At 38.1% G+C, this 26,453-nt stretch overlaps 2 protein-coding genes and 1 pseudogene across 2 annotated transcripts; all 3 read right to left on the reverse strand.

Moving 5' to 3' along the window:
- Window positions 1–838: 838 nt before the first annotated feature.
- LOC130710960 (carotenoid 9,10(9',10')-cleavage dioxygenase 1-like) lies at window positions 839–4,409 on the reverse strand (annotated as a pseudogene).
- Window positions 4,410–13,551: 9,142 nt separating this feature from the next.
- On the reverse strand, window positions 13,552–17,695 carry LOC130727588 (carotenoid 9,10(9',10')-cleavage dioxygenase 1-like). The gene is made up of 13 exons (XM_057578765.1): window positions 17,526–17,695; window positions 17,289–17,426; window positions 16,954–17,056; window positions 16,041–16,300; window positions 15,452–15,631; window positions 15,277–15,355; window positions 15,078–15,159; window positions 14,904–14,966; window positions 14,664–14,802; window positions 14,308–14,560; window positions 14,140–14,204; window positions 13,880–14,044; window positions 13,552–13,773 (listed from the first exon to the last, which is right to left on the reverse strand). The coding sequence occupies exons 1-13, from the start codon at window positions 17,613–17,615 to the stop codon at window positions 13,654–13,656; spliced, it is 1,737 nt and encodes a 578-aa protein (XP_057434748.1). The 5' UTR covers window positions 17,616–17,695; the 3' UTR covers window positions 13,552–13,653.
- Window positions 17,696–20,874: 3,179 nt separating this feature from the next.
- Window positions 20,875–26,034, reverse strand: LOC130727589 (carotenoid 9,10(9',10')-cleavage dioxygenase-like). The gene is made up of 13 exons (XM_057578766.1): window positions 25,871–26,034; window positions 25,622–25,762; window positions 25,318–25,420; window positions 24,685–24,944; window positions 23,256–23,435; window positions 23,077–23,155; window positions 22,616–22,697; window positions 22,455–22,517; window positions 22,227–22,365; window positions 21,868–22,120; window positions 21,698–21,762; window positions 21,310–21,474; window positions 20,875–21,210 (listed from the first exon to the last, which is right to left on the reverse strand). Exons 1-13 carry the CDS (start codon window positions 25,985–25,987, stop codon window positions 21,091–21,093), a joined length of 1,767 nt encoding a protein of 588 aa, XP_057434749.1. The 5' UTR covers window positions 25,988–26,034; the 3' UTR covers window positions 20,875–21,090.
- Window positions 26,035–26,453: the final 419 nt, after the last annotated feature.

Raw genomic sequence — 26,453 nt, forward strand, 5'->3', positions numbered from 1 at the left:
TTTACTTCAGATAAGATCGAACTCGGGTCATAAGTCTTGGCGAAATCCCTAAAGAAATACCCGTTCACCGTTTTTTTTTTTCAAAAGCAATAGCATTTTTTGTGTAATTGATGACTCTCGGTAACCAATTGGTGTTATCATGCTAAGGGAGATTGTTAAGCCTGTGAACAATTTCCTCTATTGAACAATGTATTGAAGCCATTGAATGAATCCTTGGTTGTATCGCTACTTGAGGAGCGTAAGGGGGAAGCTATGGGGTGGTGACAGTAACAAAACGAGCCATGGCCCTAGCAGGTAAATAATTAATGCTCATTATTTTGCTCAGTGTTTTTCTGAAAGCAGCATCAACAGTGCATTTCACATAATCTTTCCTGGGAGGTCTCCACTTGGTAGTGAATTCTCTTCCTATCTAATTCTTGTTTTGTTGAGACCCCAACTTTTGTGATTGTTTAGCATTCAAGAATTGAGAGTGTAGCATTTGTGCATTGTTGATAGCTAACATAGGATTACAATCTTCTTATTTGAATGTGGATGCATTTTCCCCCTTCAATAGGAACCACATAACACATAACAGTAATGAAAGTAGGGACTCAAAAGAGGATGAATTCTTGAGCAATTTGTATATAACTCCCAATAACCATAGGTCAATCAAAACATTGCAAGCATCAGGTGATAGTTGGAAGGAAATCTTGGATTAGGGTTTTGGAATGAGGTTTCAATTTTGGAAGTTTTTCTTTATGGTTAAAGTGTAAATGACCCACCTAGTAATGAAAAGGAGATAGAAGAGAAACTGGAGCGTGAACGGATCAAAATCTACTGATAATAAAAGATGTACCAATAACTGCAATAGTTATATAACATTTTTATTTTCGATGCAAATGTAATATAGATTCACGTCGCAAGTGTCATCAAACTAGAACCACAATTTAAAACACTAGATATATAGAATGTGTTTCTACTTTCTACTCAGTCTGGAATGAGATTGACATGAAAGCTCCATGAAACCCATATGGAACTCTGCGAGGCAATGTGATTTTTACAACCGTCTCACCAGAAAATTTCTTTGTGTCAATTATATGAACCTACAAAAAATGAGTGGATAAACGCAATTAGTGAATGTGTAAAAATTGTCCTAACTCTCAGTAAGACTAATACAGACTATGGAGTAGTATCAACCCACTTCAGATGTGTTAGTATCTTCATTGTGAACAAAAGTGATGACCCAACCATCATCTTCTTCAACACCCTCATCTTTTGGCACAAATGATGCTCCAGTACAAAATTTATTCTTCTCATACATGTGGTATTCCACCTTTATTGGTTCTTCAGGTTACTCTTTGTCTCTCTGATACACAAAATCCAGGTTATGACAATTATTGCAGCACATGAATGTTTAGAAAAGGGGGATTAATGTCATAGCATTCCTTTACCATAGGGACCTTTGCACGTGATTCTTCAAAGTAGAGCTTCGCCAAACCTCCATATTTTGCCGGTCTAAGTTATCCAATGACAAATCGATGTTACAAAATATTTATATATGAAGTGTGAAAGACTAAAAATAATTCTCGAGATAAAAAGTAAACTTTCTTTTATATTGTTACCTCGAGTAGTACTTGCAGCATGATCAACTACCTGTGTGTATGCATATTTATTCTTAATACCTATGAACTTTTCATTGATCATAGGAAAATCCATATAAACTGTTTCGGTTCCACAAAGATCCTCCTCCTTAACCTCCCCGGTTTGCATATTCAATCTCCACTCGTAACAACGAGAAAACCACTCATATTCTTTTGAGTTCGGGCCAGGTCCAGGAATTATAGTATCAAGAGCTCTGCAACCCCTCACTACAACCTGTTAAAACACACCATATATATTTTCAAAATTTTAGTGGAGCTATTTTTCCATGTTTCTAAGAGTTCTGTTAGTATCTTACAGTTTATTGCGTGTAGATAACTCACCTCGTGACCATCCTCAAAAGAATTGATAATGTGAAAGGTGCAATTGGATTCCACCTCAAACCATTTGATTGAATTGGCATTACCATAGCGTGGCATCACTCCAATCCTTGCATAATCCTCATTATCATACTTTACTAATCTACATGTAGACTATAAATGCTATGTCATAGAACTTTTCTAAATTTTTATTCTAGTTTATAGTTACCGTATACAAAAAATATGAACTCACGGGCCTCCTCTAAGAAGTCTGTTAAGATCAATGGTTGGTGGAAAATCTATGATCACATTGTACCTGCAAAACAGAACCCCTCAATGTACAAATTTTACAAGCATGGTTTCACTCTCATGTAAGTAGTTTAGAGTTTAGACAATAACTCCAAGCCAGTACAATTCTAAACAAATCTGCCTCTTGGTAACACCTATGTCATGGCAAACACTGCACCTGTTGAGTTTGAGATCAACTTTATGAATTAATTTGTTTCCATCAGCTGAAAAAGTAGAGGAAAAGAAAAATAACGTTAGTGTTGTAGATATTATGCAATATCCAACACTTGAAGCAAGTAATTAACACATTTTTTTTGTTCTTTTCTTTCTAGTACAATGCAGAGCATACCGGAGAAAATTCCGACAACAACAAAAGGTTTAGCAGGTGCCACCCCTAATGTAACAAGTTCCCCTGTACCTGGAGCTTTCTGTGATGTTACATCAAAAGAATTTGAGATTGAGTAAATAATTGTATAGTGTTAAAAGAGGATAAACTTTGCTTTGCAGATACTTTTGTTATAGAAAAACCTTTGGATGACTTGTAAAAGGTCGGTCCCAGGCTCCATTGACATCCCAGTTGTTTAAAGTTTTCAAGGTAAAGATGTCAATCTCTTGTGGGATGTGAATTTCGGCAGCCGAGTAAAACTTCCCCGAATGCTCAAACACACTGGTATTGCTAAGGTATTTGTTTGCTTTTCCAAATCTCAACTGTTATATCCACAAGATGTGTAACTAAATGAAGCATGTGGAGTCATAATAACATTTTTAGCTATCTAAGAATTCTGTCTAAAATGTCATGAAATAATTGATTGATGCTTCTCACAATCTCATGTGAGCTTTTATAGTGTACTTGCTGACCTTAGCCAGATCAGTGTATTAGTCCAGGGCATGGAGATTAAGAGCACTGTAAAAATTTTCCTCACTATCCACTTATACAAGTTTAACTAACTGTTCCTTGCAACCAAGGCTACATTTTTTAAATGTGCTTAGGCAGTATAGCATTAATTTAGTATAAAGTATAAACTGACCAAATTTAGCAGATAAGAAAGTAAAATGGCTGGTGAATCGCCATCTGTAGCTGGTAGTAACGATGGTTTGTTTCTTTGTTTTTCAAGCTTGTATGTTTCGGTCTCAACTTGCTTGTTGTTGTAGAGGACTGTCCAATTCCCATGACTTGATTTTTTAAAATACAACGCATGAAGCATTCCTTCTCCTTCCACCCAAATGTGACTTGACTTCCCAAAGATAGAATTAGTTGATTTCAGTCCTCCAAACAGCGGATTTGCCCCTGTAAAATATGTAGGTATCCATCAGCAACATAAATAACATATATATGGTAATGAAAAGGATAAGTAAACACTCATTTGGATGTAAAACACCTAAAATCAATATATGATCATCTGGTGAAGACTCTCATTGAGCTTCATAGGCAGGCAGTGTATAGAGGAATTGCTCTAGTAGAAAGGCCAACAATAGTTTTTGTACCCCCTGTCCAAGAAGATGCACCCTGGGAGGTATTTTTCTCGAAGTCACGTTCTTCATTTGCTTATCTTATACTTCACTTGAATTATTTTATTCAAATGCAATTTCAAAGTTATGGTGATTTGCATTTTTCTTCAGTACACAAGAAGGGATGGCGCTTGATGACCGAACAAAGGAGTTAACATGAGAAATGTAACATACCAATGTGTAATATTTTTCTCATGTCAAGTTACAATTTGATAAGAACCTTGGGAGAACCATACCACAATTTAATAGGAGCGAGGCGGAAGGCGAACACGATTCTGATGGAAGTCAAGGCCGGGAGCGATGACAGAAAATTGAGATCCCAATCTACGCAGGCGACGACGCGTATGGTTGGACTCACAAGCTTGGACGTTACTTTCTGATGATGGAGGTTTCAAAAGAGGAGAGGATGCAAGCCACTATGGTCGCTCTTGAGGGAAGGGCACTTAGCTGGTATCAATGGTGGGTTCGCTGCAACCTTAGTCCATCCTAGGAGAGCTTTAAACTGGCTGTGATTCGAAGGTTCCAACCTTCAATGATTTTGTCAGGGGGATCTTCATGAATGGGCTGAAGGAGTAGATACAGTTTGAGGTAAGATTGTTTGAACTCCATTCTTTGGTGGCCAATAAGAAAACGACTAGCAACTATACTAGAACCAGTGGATTCTATCGTAGCCATTCTGCTAGTAAAGTGGTCACCCTTGATTCTAAACCTCAAACTGATAAGAAAAGTGAAGTTAGTCTTGGAAGCAGTTCTGGGTCTAGTTCTACATTGGAGGGAGGAAGAAACAGAGGGGGAGACTTTAAGCATCTTACTGGAGCAGAGATGAGAGTAATGCGGGAAAAAAAGAATATGTTTTCGATGTGATGAGCCATACCTTAGGGAGCATCGTTGCAAGAATAAACAGTTGTGTATGATCATTTTAGAAGAGGAAGAAGGTGGCGGGGGAGAAGATGTGGAGGATACAGAAGTGGAAAATTATAGATCCTTACAGCTATCACTCAATCCTATGGCTGGATTAACTTCCACTAAGTCATGGAAAGTAGGGGGGAACTTCAAGGACAGAAGGTTGTGGTTTTGATTGACTGTGGAACATCACACAACTTCATCTCCATAAACTTTTTAACCAATTGCGGATACCATTGGCGGATACTCCTACCTATGTGAGGTTGGTGATGGACACAAAATCCGGTGCAAGTGGTAGTGTGCAGGATTGGTTTTGTTAATGCAGAGGTCAGAGGTTATTCAGGGATTTTATTTGATTGACCTGAAGGGTATAAGTTTGGTGTTGAGGTTAGATTGGTTAGCAAGTCTTGGGGAGGTTAAGGCAGATTTTGACAGATTAGAGCTAACTGTTAAAAGAGGGGAGCAAGTGCTCAAAATCACAGGAGACACAGCTTTGATGAAAACTGAATTGTCTTTTGGAGCTTTTATGCAAGTGCTGAAAGAAGGAGAGGGCTTGATGACTTGACCATGCCATTCATCTTAAAGAAGGAGCAGAAAATTCCTAACCTAAGGCCTTACAAATACCCTCACTATCAAAAGTCAGAAATTGAGAAATTCTTGTCTAAAATGTTAGATGTGGGAATTATCGGGCCCAATATTAGCCCTTATTCCAGCCCAATTATCTTGGTTAAGAAGGACAAAGGCGGGAGGTTTTGTGTTGATTACCGAGCTTTAGACAAGGTAACCATCCCAAATAAATTCCCTATTCCAATAATAGAGGAATTACTAGATGAACTTGGGGGAGCTACAATTTTCACTAAGCTGGATTTAAAATCTGGATACCGCCAAATTTGTATGAAGGATGAAGATATTGAGAAGACAGCTTTCCAAACACATTAAGGACATTATGAATTTGTGGTGATGCCTTTCGGTCTCACAGACACTCTCACCACCTTCCAAGCTTTGATGAATGAGGTTCTCAAACCGTTTTTAAGGATGTTTGTACTAGTCTTCATTGAGGACATCCTAGTTTTCAACAAGGATTTTGAGCTCCATCTTTTTCATTTACAACAAGAAGAAGTGTAGTTTTTCCCAATCTAGTATAGAATACCTTGGCCATGCCATATCAGGCGGGGGAGTAGCAGCAGATAATTCCAAGGTTGAGGCTATGAAAACTTGGGCAGATCTTAATGAAGTGAAGAGACTTCGAGATTCCTTGGGTCTCACAAGGTACGATAAAAGGTTTGTAAGGGATTATGGCAGAATAGCAAAACCATTGATTGACTTGTTGAAGAAAGATAACTTTGTAGCGTCAGCCACGGGACGACGCTACAAGTTAGCTTCGGGTTTTCTAACGTCAACCTTGACACCGACGATAAATCAACTATAGCGTCGGTTTGTCTTGTTAGAGCTGGCATCTAGCGAATGCTAATGAGCGTTTTTCTTCCTATAGTGAAAAATTAACATGTGGAATATTGATTAATGCATGTTTAAGTATGTGTAGATCTAGGTATACTTTTCAATAATAGTTTAGTGACCTTTACTCTGCAATATTATATCATATTAACAAAAAGAGAACGAGTAATGCTTATTTACTTACCTTGAAAGCAGAGAAAAGTGGGATGTTGTAGTGACGAGAATTACTGTCTGAGACAATCAAGGGGTTTTTATGAATGGAGCAATGCACCAGAAATGTATTATTATGTGAAATGGCCATCGGAATCAACCCCTTATTACTAAAATGGAAGTAAAGCAAAGCAAAGCAAACCTCTTACGCATCTAATGTGGTACCTCGTACTCGGTTTTTATAAGGTTGCATGAGTGGGAGAAATGGAATGTGATATTTAAATATACATACTACAATTATTTATAAAATCATCTAAAGTCCCTATTGGTGTACCATAAAATAGTGGTAGACTACTCCAACACTCACTTTTATGTAGTTCCTGACCACCACAACGTAGGAAATAAAAGAAAAAAAAAACTTCACCACTTTGTGGCCGTCACAAATAGCCACGAAAGTGGTGTAGAGTGATGTGTCGCTGTTTTAATGGTACATGAATCTTTTTTTATCATTTTTTAATATTACATTAATTATGATTAATTGACAGGTACACTTCATTTTCACTATACTTATCAATTATCATTTATCTCTTTTCTTTTTAATTCACATCACTAATCACATCTATTTTTTTTTTCCTATCTCTGTTTTTTCCCAATCCATTTCCGCACGTGTGAATGAAACTTTTACTCCGTATTAATAATGCAATTGATGCCTTTTTAGCCAATATTCTGGAGTCTAGATTCCTCTGTTGCTTCTATTGAATATTTACTTTAAGACAGAGCCATATGTCTCTCCAACCGTAGGTGAATGAAACCTCCATCTGAACCATCTCATGTAAAAACTCACATTTGTTTCATGTTGATATTTTCTGTTTCTTTATATGTAATAAAATTAAATCAGTGAGAATCTTTAAATATATTCATGAAAAAAGATAGATAAAATATTATACTTAACATTGTCATATCACATATTAGGATTTTAAGTTGTGAAACCTGCTCATGGATGTATTCAGAGCTTTCAATCCATCAGAATATGGTCCTTTAGACAATTTATGTTTCTCTTTGATTAATATAACTTCTGAACCGCCGGCCACCGCCCCCATATAACTTCTGAACCAATTATTTTATATTAGTAATATATTTTAAGAGTTCCCTCGCTTTCAATGTCCAATAATTCACCTTAATATTCGATACTAAAGATATGTGTTTTAGTATAGATTCGATGATCTAAATACAAACAGCATAAAAACCAAAAAATAGCTATCTTATTAAATTGGGCAAGTATTATATTTGCAAATTACTAAGTATAAAAATTAAAAATAATGATATTCTAGTACTTTAATAGAAGGAGTGTATACCAAGAAGTAAACAAATACTAATGTTCAGTATTTGGTTCAGTGTTATAGAAATCATTAGTATATAGTCTTTTTCATTCTTTTCTGGAAGCAGCATCAACATTGCATTTCACATGATTTTTACTGGGATGTTCCCTCTTGGTTGGTAGTGAATTCTCCTCCTATCTGATTCTTGTTTTGTTGAATCCCCAACTTTTGAGATTGTTTAGCATTCAAGAATTTAGAGTGTAGCATTTGTGATCTGTTGATAGCCAACATAGGATTAGGATCTTCCTATTTGAATGTGCATGCATTTTTCCCCTTCAATAGGAACCACACAACACATGATAGTAATGAATATAGGATGGATTCTTGAGCAATTTTTCTATAACTCCCAAGAACCATAGTGATAGAATAGGATATTATTTATTCTCTTTGTAATTACGCCTGTAATTAGGGTTTAATATTTATTGTTAGTCAACTAGGTAAGTTGTATATATAGGGTATTTCATTATCAATAATACTCACGGAATTGATTTCCTTCATGGTATCATTGAGCAGGTTCAGATCCACTTTTCTGACCTAATTTATTTTCTAATTTCCTTCTTCTTTCTTTCACCCTTAACTGCTTCCGCCCCTTCACTCCTACCCGCTGCCGCACCACTTCTTCCATTGTGCTGCCGCCGCCGCCCCTTTCTCCAGCCGCCGCGCCCTCCCTCGCGCCGCCGCTCTGCACCACCGCGTGCCTCCTCCCTGCCTCTGCCCGCAGCGCCGTCGTCCCTTGGAGAGCATCTTCACTCTCGCGTTTCTGTCCCTCTTCCAGCGCCTCCGTCGCGCCGCCACTCTCTAAGGCCACACCGCTCCTGGATCGCCGCCGCCGACAGCCGTCCTTGCCGCCGCGACCCCTGCCCGTCGCGCCCAAGCCTGCCGCTTCGCCCCTTGCCCGCTGTCTTCTCCTACCCGACAGCTTCAGATCCGGGTCCATCAAACCCGTCTGACCCGTTTTCCAAGCCCCACTTCAGCGAACCGGACCAGCCCAATCCGGTTCGCCCAGACCGGTTGCCACCCAAACCTTCAAAAAAAAAAAAAAAAAAAAAAAAAACCCCATAATTTTATTATTATTCCCATCTTCTTTATTTGCAGCAGGCTCAATGGCTGATACTGATTCTACCACGGGTTCTCCAATTGGCGACACCACTATGGTTCCCCCGCCGACGCCGCCGCCGACGTCCTCCCCTGCCAAGTCGGATTTCCATCCGGCCCTTGCTGTCACCAATATCAAAAACAACATTCCTTTTAAACTCGAGATAGACAAGGATCATTATGCTATGTGGGCTGAATTGTTTGAGACTCATGCTCACGCCACTCAGGTGCTCCACCACATCATTCCTCAAGCTGACATGGAGCCTCCTGCGCGCACCGATGCTTCCTATGCTCGGTGGGCCACTCTTGACTCTACCGTCAAACAGTGGATTTATTCCACCATCTCCTTCGACCTTCTCTCCACTGTTATGGAGAAAGGTTCTACTGCTATGGCTACTTGGAACCGTATAGCTTCTATGTTTGAGGACAATCAGAACTCTCGTGCAGTCGCTCTCGACCAGGATTTCATCTCCACTCGCATGGAGGATTTTCCTAATGTTTCCGCCTATTGTCAGCGTCTGAAACATATCTCTGATCAGTTGCGGAATGTTGGTGCCCCAGTCAGTGACCATCGTCTTGTTCTTCAGTTGGTCTCTGGTCTCACTGAGCCCTTTCGTGGTGTTGCCACCCTGATCCGTCAGAGCGAGCCTTTGCCACCTTTCCTCAAGGTCCGCTCCATGTTGATTCTAGAGGAATCTGGTCTCGCCAGGATGTCAGGTCCGGCCTCTCAGACTGCTTTGCACACCTCTGCTTCCCGTCCACAGGCCTCCGTTGACTCCTCTCAGCAGCGCCCCACCTACCGCAGCGATCAGGGCCACTCCAACCATCGTTATGGGTCCGGGCACAATCGCAATTATCAGGGTGGTTCTGGTAAACCTAAGAAGAAAGGTGACTCCCGTTATCCTGGATCATCTGGCTCCTCTAGTTCCTCTGCTGCATCTCCTCCACCCTGGCGCCCACCACCGCAGGCATCCTGGAATCCCTGGGGTTGGGCTCCTCCCCCTGGTTGGGCTCCTTCCCCTTGGGGCATGCCTCCTTGTCCTTACCCCACATCTCAGTGGTCACGTCCCATGAGTGCTCCGCAGCAACCCAGCGTTTTAGGTCCGCGTCCTCAGGCCTACACCGCTACTGCTTCTCCAGCACCCACTGATATCGCTGCTACCATGCACACCATGTCTTTGACTCCTCCAGACACCACGTGGTACATGGACACCGACGCCTCGTCCCATACTGCGGCATCTCAAGGTACTCTCACGTCTTATTCTAATTTAAGTCATTTAAATCAGAAACTGATAGTTGGTAGTGGTCAGGGCATTCCAATTCAGGGTTCGGGATACACTTCTATTCCTACCCCTCACAAACCTTTAGCACTCAATCATGTCTTGCACACTCCGCGAATTATTAAAAACTTAATTTCTGTGCGACAACTCACTACTGACAATAATGTTTCTGTTTCTTTTGATCCATTTGGATTCTCGGTGTCTGACTTCCAGACGGGGATGCCTCTCCTGAGATGTAACAGCCTCGGCGACCTCTACCCAGTCACTCGTTCCTCTCCCTTTGCTGGTCTTGCTTCTAGTGTCTGGCACAATCGACTTGGTCATCCAGCTTCCTCAGCTTTAAACCATCTTAGGAATACTAAACTTATTTTTTGTGAACCTTCGTGTTCTAGTTCTGTTTGTGATTCTTGTGTTTTAGGCAAACATGTCCGGTTGCCTTTTAGTTCATCTGAAACTATTACTTTGAGACCATTTGATATTTTGCATAGTGATTTATGGACGTCTCCTGTTTTAAGTACTGCTGGTCATCGTTATTACGTTTTATTTTTGGATGATCACACTGATTTTTTATGGACGTTTCCGATTAGCAAGAAATCTCAGGTTTATGAAATGTTTACTACTCTTGCTACACTTATTAAAACACAATTTTCAGCAAATATTAAATGTCTTCAATGTGATAATAGACGTGAATATGACAATGAATCCTTTCATCGGTATTGTGATGCTAATGGCCTTATTTTTCGCTTCTCTTGCCCTCACACTTCTTCTCAAAACGGCAAAGCAGAACGGAAGATTCGCACCATTAACAACATGATCCGCACCCTCCTAGCTCATTCGTCCGTTCCTCCTTCATTTTGGCATCATGCCCTTCAAATGGCAATGTACCTTCTGAACATTTTTCCCCGCAAGACTCTTCAGTATGATTCTCCTACTCAGCTGTTGTATCATCGCGACCCTTCCTACTCACACTTACGTGTCTTTGGTTGTCTATGTTTTCCTCTATTTCCTTCCGCTACAATAAACAAACTGCAACCACGATCGACTCCGTGTGTTTTTCTGGGGTATCCGATGAATCACAGAGGTTATAAATGTTATGATTTGTCACACAGAAAAATTATAATATCGCGGCATGTCATTTTTGATGAAACCCGATTCCCCTTTGCTGACCCATCCTTGACTCCTGCCCCTTCTTATGAGTGCTTCACCGAGGACCTTCCTCCTTATTTGCTCCACCATTGGCAAACCGTATCATCCCGACCACCTGACCCTCCGGTCCCGCCGTCGAGTCCCACTGACTCTTCGCCTCCCTTACCGGCTCCCGTCTCCCCTCCTGCTTCTCCCTCGCCTTTGCCTTTGCCTCCGGTCCCACCTGCACCACCCATACGGACCATGACTACCCGTAGCATGCACGGCATCTCCAAACCTAAAAAGCCTTTTAGCCTTTCGGTCTCTATTGATGACCCGTCCATCTCACCCTTGCCTCGTAACCCAAAACAAGCCTTATCCGATCCCAATTGGAAGTCCGCTATGCAGTCTGAATTTAATGCACTTATTAGAAATAATACGTGGGAGTTGGTTCCCCGTCCTTGTGATGATGTTAATGTTATTCGCTGTATGTGGATTTTTCGCCATAAAAAGCAGTCTAATGGTTTGTTTGAGCGTTATAAGGCTCGTCTTGTAGGTGATGGCAGGTCTCAGATTGCAGGTGTGGATTGTGACGAGACATTCAGCCCCGTGGTGAAACCGGCTACCATCCGGACAGTTCTCAGCATTGCTCTCTCCAGATCCTGGCCCATACATCAGTTGGATGTCCAGAATGCTTTCCTGCATGGTGATCTCCATGAGACTGTCTACATGCATCAGCCTTTGGGTTTCCGCGACCCTCACCACCCGGACTATGTCTGTCGTCTGAAGAAGTCCCTTTATGGTCTGAAACAGGCGCCTCGTGCTTGGTATCAGCGATTTGCTGATTATGTTTCCTCTATTGGATTCCGGCACAGCACTTCCGATCATTCTCTTTTCATCTTCCGGCAGGGTTCTGATATTGCCTACATACTTCTCTATGTTGATGACATCATCCTGGTTGCATCATCGCATGATCTCCGCAAATCCTTTATGGCACTTCTTGCATCCGAGTTTGCTATGAAGGATCTTGGTCCTCTGAGTTACTTTCTTGGCATCGCTGTCACTAGACATGCAGGTGGCCTTTTCCTCAGTCAGAGCACTTATGCTACTGAGATTATTGCTCGCTCCGGCATGGCCTCATGCAACCCTTCTGCTACACCGGTTGACACCAAGCAGAAGCTCGGTTCTTCCTCTGGGACTCCTTGTGAGGATGCCACCCTATATCGGAGTCTTGCTGGTGCCCTACAGTACCTCACATTTACTCGTCCTGACATTTCCTATGCTGTTCAGCAGGTTTGCTTACATATGCATGCACCCCACACCGAGCACATGCTTGCCCTCAAGCGGGTTCTCCGCTATGTTCGTGGCACATTGACTTATGGGCTACATTTGTATCCCTCCCCGGTTGAAAAGCTTGTTTCTTACACTGATGCTGACTTTGGGGGCTGTCCTGACACCAGACGCTCCACTTCTGGTTACTGTGTTTTCCTCGGTGACAACCTCATATCTTGGTCCTCCAAGCGGCAACCCACTCTCTCTCGCTCTAGTGCTGAAGCTGAATATCGAGGTGTTGCTAATGTTGTCTCCGAGTCCTGCTGGATCCGCAATTTACTTCTGGAGCTTCATTTTCCTCTCTCTCAGGCAACATTGGTCCACTGTGACAATGTTAGTGCCATCTACCTCTCTGGGAATCCAGTGCATCATCAGCGTACCCAACATATTGAGATGGATATCCACTTTGTTCGGGAAAAGGTCGCGCGTGGCCAGGCTCGCGTCCTTCATGTTCCTTCCCGTCATCAGATTGCGGACATTTTTACCAAGGGCCTACCTCGGGTTCTTTTTGATGATTTTCGTTCCAGTCTCAGCGTCGGTGAACCTCCCGCTTCGACTGCGGGGGTGTGATAGAATAGGATATTATTTATTCTCTTTGTAATTACGCCTGTAATTAGGGTTTAATATTTATTGTTAGTCAACTAGGTAAGTTGTATATATAGGGTATTTCATTATCAATAATACTCACGGAATTGATTTCCTTCACATAGATCAAGTCTATTAACACTACAAGCATCAGGTGATTGGCATGGAATGTTAAATGAATCAAAACCCACTAATAATAAAAGATGTAGCAATAATTGCAATAGTTATATACTCCCTCCGTCCCTAATTATAAGCTAAAGTTGAGACTTATGTTTTGTCACTAAATATAAGCTAAAGTTGTAAAAGCTAATATTTCTTTCCATATTTACCCTTGCATTTATTGGTAGTGGAGTACTATTCATAGTATAATAATTAAAAAGTTCTATCTTAAATAGGGGTAAACATGAAAAGTTGTACCTTTTTTTCACAAACCAATGCATCAATTAAACCTTTCTTAATAAGTGTGATTTTTACAACTTTAGCTTATAATTATATAATTAGGGACGGAGGGAGTAACATTGTTATTTTCGATGCGATTATAAGATAGATTCAAGTCCCAAGTGTCATCAAACAAGAATCTCAATTTAAAACACTATACATATATAGAATATGGTTCTACTGATCCTGGAATGAGATTGGCATGAAAGCTCCATGAAACCCATATGGAACTCTGTGAGGAAAAGTGATTTTGACAACTGTCTCACCAGAAAACTTCTTTGTGTCAATTATATGAACCTGCATAAAGAAAATGTGTTGATAAACGTAATTAGTGAATGTGTAAAAATTGTCCTAACTCTCAGTAAGACTAATAAAGACTATGGAGTAGCTAGTATCAACCCACTTGAGATGTGTTAGTATCTTCATTGTGAACAAAAGTGATGACCCAACCATCATCTTCTTCAACACCCTCATTTTTTGGCACAAATGATGCTCCAGTACAAAATACATTCTTCTCAAACATGTGGTATTCCACCTTTATTGGTTCTTCAGGTTTCTCTTTGTCTATCTGTTTCATAAAAATCCTAGTTATGATAATTATTGCCAAAGAATGATAATAAATTGACATTAGGATAAGGGAATATTATTAGAGCATTCTTATACCATAGAGAACTCTTCACATGATTCTTCAAAGTAGAGCTTTGCTAAACCTCCATATTTTGGCCCGACTAATTAATCCAATTACAAATCCATGTTATAAAATATATAGGAAATATGAAAGACTGTTTATAATTCTTGAGATAAAAATTAAACTTCCTTCTACATTCTTACCTTGAGTAGTGCTTGCAGCAGGATCAACTACTTGTGTGTATGCATATCTATTCTTAACACCTATGAAGTTTTCATTGATCATAGGAAAATCCATATACACTATATTTGATTTACAGAGATATTTCTCCTTTATCTCCCCAGTTTGCATATTCAATCTCCATTCATAACAACGGGAAAACCAATCAAGTTCATTCGAATTCGGGTTAGGTCCAGGAATTACTGAATCAAGAGCTTTGCAGCCCCTCACTACAACCTGTTAATACACACCACATATACTTTCAACTTTTAGTGCAGTCCTTTAATTTGCTTATATATCTAAGAATTATTTCACATTTTATTGCATTTAGATTACTCACCTCGTCACCATCCTCAAAAGAATTGATAATGTGAAAGGTGCAATAAGGTTCCACCTCAAACCATTTGATTGAGTTGGCATTACCATAGTGTGGCATTATCCCAATCCTTGCATAATCATCTTTTTCATACTTTATTAATCTACATGTAGACAACAATTCTAAGTCACAAAACTTCTCTAAATTTCTATCATAGTTTAAATTAAAGGTATTTGGTTATCTGAAATGATAATATGAACTCACGGGCCTCCCCTGAGAACTCTGTTTAGATCAATGGTGAGTGGAAAATCCATGATCACAATGTACCTGCAAAACAAAAGCTCTTATTGAGGTACATACATTACAATGCAGTGTTTCACTGTCAGGTAACTAGTTTAGATTAAAACTCTAAGACAGTACAATTGTGAACAAATCTACCTTTGTGTAACACCTATGTCATGTCCAAGAACGCATCTGTTTAGTTTAAGATCAACTTCATGAATTAATTTTTTTCCATCAGCTGAAAAATGTGAGGAACAGAAGAATTTTATAATCATGTAGAAATTATGCAACACTTGAAGCAAGTAATTAACACATTCATTTTTGCTCTTTTTTTCTTGTACAGTGTAGTGCATACCCGAAACAATTCCAACTACAGCAAAAGGTTTAGTTGGTGACACCCCTAATGTAACTAGTTCCCCTGTACCTAGAACTTTCTGTAATGGTACATCAAAAGAATTTGAGAGTGAGTGAACAATTGCAAAGAGAATAAATCTTGATTTGCAAATACTTTTATCAAAGAAAATTAAAACCTTTGGATGACTGCTAAAAGGTCGGTTCCACGCTCCATTGATATCCCAGTTGTTTGAAGTTTTAAGGGTAAAGATATCAATCTCTTGTGGAATGTGACTTTCAGCAACTGAGTAAAACTTCCCTGAATGCTCAAAGACATTGGTGTTGCTCATGTATTTGTTTACTTCTCCAAATCGCATCTGTTAAATCCATAAGATGTAAGTAATTAATGAAATAGCTACAAATAATTGCTTGATGCTTCACATGTGGGTTTGAAGGTAAGCAATGCACATGGATTATAAAGAGGGATAACATTCTATTTAGCTTTTATAGTGTACTTGACTACTTGCTAATATTAGTCTCCATGACATGGAGATTAAGGCTCCGTTTGCGTAAGCGTTTGAGGCAGAAAATAAGTGCATTTTCCCCACAGCTACAACTTCGATCGTCAGGAATTACGCGCGTCCAATTGGTGGAAACACAGATCCAAACGTACACTAAGTGTCCTACTAAAATCTGCCTCATCCACTGACATAAGTTTAACTAATTATTCCTTGCAACTAAGGCTAATTAGTCTGAATATGCTTAGCATCAAGTTAGTAAGCTAACCCAGTTTAGCAGATAAGAAAACAAAATGACTAGCGAATCGCCTTTTACGGCCGGTAGAAACAATGGTTTGTTCCTTTGTTTTTCAAGGTTGTAAGTTTCGGTCTCAACATGCTTGTTGTTGTAGATGACAGTCCAATCCCCATGACTTGAGTTTTTAAAATACAAGGCATGAAGCATTCCCTCCCCTTCCACCCAAATGTGACTTGACCTCCCAAAGATAGAATTTGTTGATTTCAGGCCTCCAAAGAGAGGATTTGATCCTATAAAACATGTAAGTACCTATCAGCAACATAGATAACACATGGAAAATGTTTGGTAGACATACGCATAGTGCAGACATCTAACAGACACCCAAAGTATCCGCGGAGGATAGCTCAAGTGATTAGAGCATAAGGACATGTAGGTGCAGATGCAGTGCTCGATCCCTAAAAAACAACCTCCTCGGAAAAATAGAAAAAAGACAAAAAATTGGCAAATAAAAAAAGACACTCAGAGTGGGAAAATATGAGAAAATAGAAGTAATTGATGTAATATATAATAGAAGAGAGAAAGAGATATATAGAGGGTGTCTGTGTCTGCACTAATTGGATGTCTTGATATCATAAATGTATGCTAAAATAAGTAGCAAGCAAGCTTATCGGTTAAACCTAATGAGTAGACATATATATATATATATATATATATATATATATATTAAAATAAATTTTTTTATTACAAAATAGTTTAAGGAGAAAAATATATGTTCCCACCCAATTCTATTTCCACTTTGGAGAGATACAAATAGAAGTGAGAAAAGTAAGAAATTTAGTGGGCGATATGATATAAAAAGAAAATAAGAAAAAAATATGATTAAAATTAAGATAAAAACAATAATTGTGAATATAGAATGGATGTAAAATGAAAAGGTCATCACCATTTCTGATGTAAACACCCTGTGGGAAACCATCTGGTATTTGTCCTTGAATGGTGGTTATAAGTATGGCTTCCTCCAACTCCTCCACCGGAGCAAAGTTACTCTACAAAATAACGCAACATAATTCATAACATGTTTGAATTAATTTTATTTTCTTTTTTAAAATCAATTTTGTCATTTAGTAGCTACTCACAAAAGTTTTTCTGCAAAATTGGTTAGAACTTTAAAATAAACTATAAAGATGCCCAAACATGCACTAGTTTGTGTGTGTTATGACTTTGTGCAACAAGTCAAAATGTGGAAGAAGAGCTAGCAATTAGTCTTTAATTAGGTACCTGAGATGGAACAAGCAATGGCTTGTCAATGAATTCAAAGAATGAATCCACAAAAGCATCAACTAATTTAACCGCAGTGCTTTTCATAACATCATTGATTTGCAAGGGGACTTGAGACACAGCTCTCATGATCATTGGCTGCTCAAAACCACATATTCTTATAAGACATTTTCATCATTCAGGCAAAGTGGTAGAAGCTAAAACAAAATGTGAGACCTGAGAGAGATGGTTAATCACCTTGAAAGCAGAGTTATTGTCTGAGACATGCAAGGGTCTTTTGTGAATGGAGCAATTTACCATAAATGCATTATTATATGAAATGGCCATAGGAATCAATACTACAATGGAAGGGAAAGCAAAGCAAATTGTGTACACAAATCCGAACCTGATGTCTCAAACTCGGTTGTTAATTATAAGGTTACAAAGTTAAGACAAGTGGATTAGAAATTACACATATTTTTTATTTAATTTTTTATAGAATTATACCAATGAGGTAACTCAGAAGAACAAATTGGAAATATCCTCTCTTGATTTTGAATTTAACTTTGGACAGTAATAGGAAGACTGTGCTTTAATTGTTTTCTTAATTTCTTTAAAATGTAAAATAATCATACAGTACAGTATTTTGCTTTTAATTTTATGGATTACTATATGACAGACCGACCCACTGTCTCTCTAATGGGAAATGAAACTCTGTTTCTGGACATATTCAGAACTTTCAATCCATTGGAATATGCCTCTTTTAACAATTTCTGTCTTGTTATTAATCTAACTTCTCAACCAGTTGTTTTATATTAGAGTTCTCTCGCTTTCAAGGTGCAATAATCAGCTAGATATATTCGATATTCTGATCTAACATACAAGCAGCATAAAAAAAAAACAGGACGTCTTATAGGAAAAATTTAACCTACACAAGTAAAAACTTGTGTATGGTTGCACATTGGCCTTTTGACCCACTATAATAGGTTTAAAAAAAAAAATCAAAAAACATATTTTCTTAATTAAATATTTATTTTTAATTAATTTTAAAAAAATTATTCTTAATTAATCATCTGTTCCTAACAACCAAAACTCAGAAAAAAAAAATCATTCTCATCATATCATATCATCCAACAAAAACCCATTAACCATCAGAACCTAGCTGCCACCTCCTTGGCCTCGCCGCCACACATCCATGGTCGTGCCGCCGCCGCCACCGCCACCTCCCTCTCCCTCCTGACCTCGTTTCCTTCTTCTCAACCGCACCTCCACCTCTTCTCCTTCTTTCCTCCGTCGGCGCATTTCCCGGCGACCACAACACCCTCTTCCTCCCTCGACGCCTTCCATCTCTCTCCTCCACTTCTAGTCTCAGATCTGCGTGGAGGTGGCGTGTGTGTTTCAGAAGTTGCGGTGGTTCTCCTTCCTGGGTCGTGTCCTCTTCGTTTCTCAGTGGTTGTGTTGCGGTGAGACCACAGATCTGGTGGTGGAGGCGTCGAGGACCGCAACCGTACCTGCATATCTGGTGCTTGTGGCGGTATTTGGCCTTTACGCTGCCCTTGCTTCTGCAGATCTGGAGGAAGGGAGGGGCGGTGACCGGCGGTGGGACAATGAAGGGTTTCTGAGTTTTCCTATGCACATGAGATGATTTGCACGGAGGTTATTAGGTTAATAGCTTTCATAAAAATTCTCTATGTTCCTGTAGGTTTTGGATGTTCAATGATATTCCAGAAAAAGAGAGGGAAAATAAGTTAATTGATGGTGGCCTTGACATAAGTTGGTTGGAAAATATATCTCTGGTTAATCGTGATACAAATCTGTTCAATTTTGTGGTCATAGTTTTCATAAATGAAGCTCTGGTTTATATTCAGGAATTGTACTAGATGTAAGCTTTGCATAAATTGTATTGCCGGTGAAACTTGCACAAAATTAAGATTCTGGGGTTGAAAAAATGGATGCGATGAGACACTAGAGACATGTTATGATAATTTTGGAGTTGAAGGTTCATGTTTTCTTGCCTAAAACCCCACTCCAGATCCAGAAAAACATTGCAAAATTCAGATCCAGGAAATAGATAATTGCAGAGGCAGAGAGCATTTTTCAGAGATGAAAGGGAAGAGAGGATAGTGAAGTAATTAAGGATAATTAACCTAATTCTTCATTAACTAATTTACTAATATATATGTTTTTTGATTTTTTTTAAACCTGTTATTGCAGGTCAAAAGTAGCTTGTGTAACCTTACACAAGCATTCAATTGTGCACCGTAAATTCCTCCCATCTTATATTATCAAACTCCCACTCCAATGGGAGGGGAGTAAAATGTTTCCCAATTTGTTTCAAGATGGATATCAAGTTGTTTCTTTTTGGTTCTTTCCAATTTGTGAAGAAATTCAACCGTACCACCCTAATCCACGCATCAAGTTTATTTTGGCAGTTATTTATTCATTTATGGCGGTTCCACGGTGCTAGAATATGGACCGCCAGAAAAGAGTCTCAATTAAATAAAACTATCATTTAAAATAAAAGCATCTTTTTTGTTTCTCCACGTCATTCTTTCTCTTCTATATCTTTTTTTTTTATCATACTAAATCTACTCTAGTTCTCATATCTTTCTCTCCACTCATCTTGGCTCTTCTCTTACTCTATCTTCTTTCTTTCTCCCCTAAATCAAACATAGTGTTAAGTCTCTAACACTAACATTGCCATCATCATTTGACTGAAAAGTAAAAACTTTCATAGCATCTAAATTCTCATGTGTCAACCGCAAATACAATTATATTCGAGTCGAAAACATTTATATCATCATGTTTGGGTTAACTTTTTTTTAATTGGAACTTTTCTATGCATTAGACTTGAACTCTAGACATACTTAAGAGGAGGAGGAAGCATACATCTACTAATTGAATCAACCATTTTTTTTTGGTATGTCTCACTATTGTCTATTATTTTGTGAACCGGTGCACATCAAATATTGATTAGGGGGTTCACGTATTCTTTTTCTTATATAACTATCTCATTAACTTATTTTTTTCGAAGAAGTAGGCAGACTTAGTAGTTCAGTTCGAAGAAGAAAAAAACATCTTACCACAAATGATTTATTTTGACAACTATAGAAGCAAAGAGGACTATTGATAGAGCTATTTCCTTCTTTCAAAAAAAAAAGATAGAGCTATTTCTTTTTTCTTTTGTTTTGTCAATAAAATCCTTTTGAAAATAGCGAGTTGACCTTCGACCACAGATGATTTGAGTGGTTCAAGAACTTTTCATGGGCCAAGTCATTAATCCAAGGATAGGCACGACACGTGCATTTACTTATGACCCAAATTTCTTCACACTAAAATATCCAAAAAAAAATTCTTCATGTCCAATCAGATATTAATTAGGCCCATCGGCTTCTGAGCCCATAAAATGAAAATAATATGATTATCTTTAGTTGAATTACCTCTTTAATCCCCTTTGTGGTTGGGCTGTCCGGCCTTTTATTTTCATTGTAACATGAACAAAAAGAAAATGTATTTGGGTTTAGCCCTCTTGTGCTATCTTTAAATACAATTAATTGGCTTATATAAAAAAAATAGTTGAGTTACTTCTTATAACCTATAGTTAAACTTGACAACAACAAAAATCCTATAATTGTATATTTCAAATACGATAAATTACTTTACACTTCTACATCAAGTTTATCAACGTCAACCACATCCTCCTTTATCACAATCAGCTAACGATAGGACCATTCCGCACACACAGCAAGAAACAGATCATTTACTGACAACTATAGTTACATCGATAACTAATGATTTACCGCGATTCGATTGTTGGGACAGCCTATTGAGCCTTGAATGAGATTGACATGAAAGCTCCATGAAACCCATATGGAACTCTACAAGGCAATGTGATTTTGGCGACTGGCTCACTAGAAAACTTCTTCGTGTCAATTACACGAACCTAAAAAAAAATTGTGAATAAAGGGTAGTTAATGAATGTGTAAAAATTATCCTAACTTTCAACAATACTAATGTATGCTAAGGAGTAATATCAACTCACTTCAGATGTGTTGGTATCTTCATTGTGAACAAAAGTGATGACCCAACCATCATCTTCTTCAACACCCCCATCTTTAGGCACAAATGCTGCCCCACTACAAAATACATTCTTCTCAAACATGTGGTATTCAACTTTTATTGGTTCTTCAGGTTGCTTTGTGTCCCTCTGTTTCACAAAATTCAAATTGTGATAGTTATCGCAGCCAAAGAATGAAAGTGATTCAAAAACATACATAAACCCTCCAAACTCTTGCGACACATAATTTAACAGGTGTTTTAATCGCTGCTAAATGGTGTATCAGCAGGATGTCACGAGAATCCATATGTCCCTCTAGAAGAACTCGCGAAAGAATGATGAGAAAAAAAGGATTGTCATAGCACTATTTTACCGTTGAGAACTTTGCACATGATTCTCCAAAGTAGAGCTTTGCTAAACCTCCATATTTTGGTGCATCTAATAAATCCAATGACAAAACCAAGTTATACAACATTTATATGTGAAATATGAAAGACACTTACAATTCTCAAGAAAAAGAATAATTTTCTTCTATGTTGTTACCTCGAGTAGTACTTGATGAGGGATCAACTACTTGTGTGTATGCATATCTATTCTTAATACCTATGAAGTTTTCATTGATCATAGGAAAATCCATATAAACTTTTGTTGTTCCACAAAGATCTTTCTCCTTAACCTCCCCAGTTTGCATATTCAATCTCCATTCATAACAACGAGATAACCACTCAAATTCCTTCAAATTTGGGTCACGTTCAGGAATAATTGAATCAAGAGCTCTGCATCCCCTCACTACAACCTGTTATACACAAGAACACAATTATTTTCAAAATTTTTAGTGCAGTCCTTTTGTTCATATATCTCAGATTTTTTTAGTATCTTACTGTTACTTTTAGATAACTCACCTCATGACCATCCTCAAAAGAATTGATTATGTGGAATGTGCAATTAGGCTCCACCTTAAACCATTTGATTGAGTTGGCATTTCCATAGCGTGGCATTACCCCAATCCTTGCAATATCCTCCTTAGTATACTTTATTAATCTACATGTAGAGAATATGTGCTATGTCACATAATTTTGTAAATTTTTATCCTAGTTTAAAGTTACCTTAAACAAAGAATATGAACTTACGAGCCTCCTCTAAGAAGTCTGTTTAGATCAATGGTTAGTGGAAAATCCATGATCACAATGTACCTACAAAACCAAAGCCCACAGAAAAATACATGATATGTACTCCTAGGTAAATAGTTTAGATAATAACTCCAGTCCAGTACAATTGTGAAGAAATCTACCTCTCTGTAACACCTATGTCATGGCAAAGGCTGCACCTGTTTAGTTTGAGATCAACTTTATGAATTAAATTTTTCCCATCAGCTGAAAAAGGAGAGGAAAAGAAGACTGTTATTCATAGTCTTGTAGACACTATGCAACACTTGAAGCAAGTAATTAAGTTCATGTTTATTTACAGTCTTTGAAAATTGTTTTTGTTTTTAGAAATTGAAAAATTAAAAATTTGTTTGTCATAACCTACCTGTTTTCAAAATCTTAGACATGATTTTTGTTTTCATTTTTACTTTTCAAATTTGAGTTTTTTAATGTTGTAAAACATGTTATTCAAACAGTCTTTTCTATTTGAGAAACATATTTTAAAAATCGTTTCTGAAATCTATTTTTAAAAACAGAAAACTAAAATAGAAATCAAACAAGCCCGAAAACACTTATTTCTGGTTTTCTAGTTTAATGCAGAGCATACCAGAAATAATTCCAACAACAGCAAAAGGTTTAGTTGGTGCCACCCCAAATGTAACTAGTTCCCCTGTACCTGGAACTTTCTGTGATGTCACAACAAAACAATTTGAGATTGAGAAATCAATTGTAGATTGTTAAAAGAGAATAACTTTTGATTTGCAAATACTTTAGCTAAAGAAAAACCTTTGGATGGCTTGTAAAAGGTCGGTTCCAGGCTCCATTGACATCCCAATTGTTTGAAGCTTTCAGAGTGAAGATATCAATCTCTTGTGGGATGTGACTTTCAGCAACAGAGTAAAACTTCCCTGAATGCTCAATGATATTTGTGTTGCTAATGTATTTGTTTGCTTTGCCAAATCGCAACTGTTAAATCCACAAAGATGTAACTAAATGAATAACATTTTTATAATTATTCCTTGCAACCAAGGTTATTTTTTATTATTTTGATTAATGTACTAGTTAAGCATTAAGTTAGTAATAATTAGGCTTAAATGCATTTGTTGCCCCTGATGTATCGCCAATGTGCAAAAGACAACCCGACTCTTTTTTTGTCGACGTTTGTACCCTCAATGTTTTGAGAAAGTATAGCGAATGCCCCTCCGTCAGATTGACGTTAAAAAACTAACAGAGAGGCTGACGTGGATTTTCTTTTTTTATTTTTCTTTTATTTCCTCAGATGCCACGTCATTAAATGAAAATAAAAACCTTGAAAATTTGTAGGAGAGGTTCGAACCCAGGACCTCATAGTGGCAAAACACACACATTACCAATTGAGCTACATGGACAATTGATATATTTGACAACAGAATTTTATTTATTTCATATATCTTCTTCATCTTCTTCCTCATCATTCATCTTCTTCCCTTACCAATCCCTAACCCCAACGGCCCAACCCAGATTGAACCTCCTTCCTCCGCAGCCCCACCAGCCACCGTCGTCGCCACTATCCCGGCACGACGACACCATGGTGGCGAACACCCTTCACGCCCCAACGATTTCCCTAACAGTGTTTAGTGGTGCTACAATCCATCCCGATTGGGGACTCCCTAAAGGAAAAGGCACTTTCAAGCTGACCTAACAATGGCTTCTTAGCATCCAATGATGAATAAATCTGAGAACTAGCCTTCTTCCAATAAACACTACCATGTTGTTGTCCACTCCCAAAAACACCTGCAACCTTGGAAAAATTGAAATTTGATTTTGAAAGCTTCTGAAAGATGAGGTCAAGAGCTTCTACCCACATCAATATGGGTGAAACGATTCTGCCATTGCCAGAAGGATCTCTGCACACCCCATCTTTGGTTTTGTAATGGGGCAAGTCAGAATCGAAGTGCACAAGCTCAGATGCAACAATGGTGAGGTTAGAGTTTGATTGGTAAGGGAAGAAGAAAGAAGATGAAGAAGATATATGAAATAAATAAAATCCGGTTGTTAAATTAAACAATTCTCCATGTAGCTCAACTGGTAATGTGTGTGTTTTGCCACTACGAGGTCCTGGGTTCGAACCTCTCCTACAAATTTTCAAGGTTTTTATTAAAGAGTCGGGTTGTCTTTTGCACATTAGCGATACATCAGGGGCAACAAATGCATTTAAGCCTAATAATTAGCTGACCCAATTTAGGAGATAGGCGAATAAAATGGCTGGCGAATCGCCTTCAATTGCTGGAAGAAACGATGGTTTGTTTCTTTGTTTTTCAAGCTTGTATGTTTCTGTCTCAACATGCTTGTTGTTGTAGAGGACAGTCCAATTCCCATGACTTGATTTCTTAAAATACAAGGCATGAAGCATTCCTTCTCCTTCCACCCAAATGTGACTTGACCTCCCAAAAACAGAATTTGTTGATTTCAGTCCTCCAAATAGTGGATTTGGGCCTGTAAAAATAAATATCAAGTAAAAAACTAGCTTGACTTGTATTTTGTGTGTTATTGTACCTTGATTTGATGATAGCATATGCTTTTATGTTTTTGGATAGATATACCCTTTAAAGAAAGTGACCATCCAGCTCAAAATTCCACATTTACTATGTGTTTTTGTTGCTTTTTCATTGTTTCCTCTGTTAATACATTCTCGGTAATGGAGTTTATGGCGTCTATTTACCTTTGAAGTGATCAATAAGGACAAACAGATACTTACAACATGTCAGGTTGACTCATATATAGGAAGTTTGTTCACATATGATCAACAAGAAATAGTGTTGTGTAAATATCAGAAATATAATAAATTAAACTGAAAAGAAATCCTCACCATTTCTAATGTATACACCCTCGGGAAAACCATCTGGAATGTGTCCTTGGATGCTGCTCATAACTATGGCTTCCTCCAACTCCTCCACCGGAGCATAGTTACTCTGCAAAATAATGTAGCACGATTTATCACATGTTTGAATCAACTTATTTTTCCTTAAATTCTGTCACTGATCATCAGAAGCTGAATTGATTAAGACTTTAAAATCAATAACTCGCAGCTAAACTTTTAAATTTTAATAGCGCGTGTGTGCCATGGCTTTGTGCAAACATAGTCAAAGTGGAGAAGAAGAGCATTTATTTACCTGAGATGGAAGCAAAGGCTTGTCAATGAATTCAAAGAATGAATCCACAAAAGCATCAACTAATTTAGCCGCACTGTTTTTCATAGTTTTTGGAACATCAATTTGCAAGAAGACTTCAGGCATAGCTTTCATGATCATTGGCTGCTCAGGGAATGGAAGATGTTCTCAGAATTTTTTCTGATAAATATCATTCTCCTTTCGAAAAAAACAAATTGAACTTCTGACAAAGAGTGAGAGGTGGTTAATTACCTTGAAAGCAGAGAAAAGTGGAATGATGTAGTCACCAAAATTATTGTTTGAGACATACAGGGGTCTTTTGTGAATGGAGCAATTCACTAGAAATGCATTATTATATGAAATGGCCATGGGAGCAGAAAGGAAGGAAAAGCAAAACAAATCTTGTACACAAGTAGTGCCTCAAATCGTGTACATATTAATAGTATGGTTACTTACATGTAAGAAAAACTAACATTGCCATCTCTTGATTTTTTATTCATTTTTTAGGTTTGTGTACTACATATTTTAATGGTTTTCTCAATTTTATCTGATTATAAAGTAATTATATAGTACACAAACTTGTCTTTTGCTTTTAGTGGAACCCTGTTTTTGGCCGTATTCAGAGCTTTCAATCCATTGGAATATGCCACTTAAACCACTTCTGTTTTTATTGTTAATCTAACATCTTTTATATGAGTTTAATGATATGCATTTACATTGACATCCAATCACACTATGCGCAGGGACGAAACCAGAAAATATAGACCAAGGGGGCGAAAATTTGGAACATGTTAAAAAAATTACGATGGACTTTTACTGTTAGCAGTTCTATGAG

Source organism: Lotus japonicus, chromosome 1 (assembly GCF_012489685.1).
Source record: "Lotus japonicus ecotype B-129 chromosome 1, LjGifu_v1.2".
Taxonomy (NCBI): Eukaryota; Viridiplantae; Streptophyta; class Magnoliopsida; order Fabales; family Fabaceae; genus Lotus; species Lotus japonicus.

Coding starts and splice junctions, on each gene's coding strand:
- LOC130727588 (XM_057578765.1), bottom strand. CDS start 17,615: ATGGCCATTTCATATAATAATGCATTTATGGTAAATTGCTCCATTCAC. Junction 15,160..15,276: donor TGTAGTTGGAATTGTTTCGG/GTATGCACTACA, acceptor CACATTTTTCAG/CTGATGGAAAAAAATTAATT. Junction 13,774..13,879: donor AAGATACTAACACATCTCAA/GTGGGTTGATAC, acceptor TTCTTTATGCAG/GTTCATATAATTGACACAAA.
- LOC130727589 (XM_057578766.1), bottom strand. CDS start 25,987: ATGGCCATTTCATATAATAATGCATTTCTAGTGAATTGCTCCATTCAC. Junction 25,763..25,870: donor CACTTTTCTCTGCTTTCAAG/GTAATTAACCAC, acceptor TTCCCTGAGCAG/CCAATGATCATGAAAGCTAT. Junction 25,421..25,621: donor AGCCTTTGCTTCCATCTCAG/GTAAATAAATGC, acceptor ATTATTTTGCAG/AGTAACTATGCTCCGGTGGA.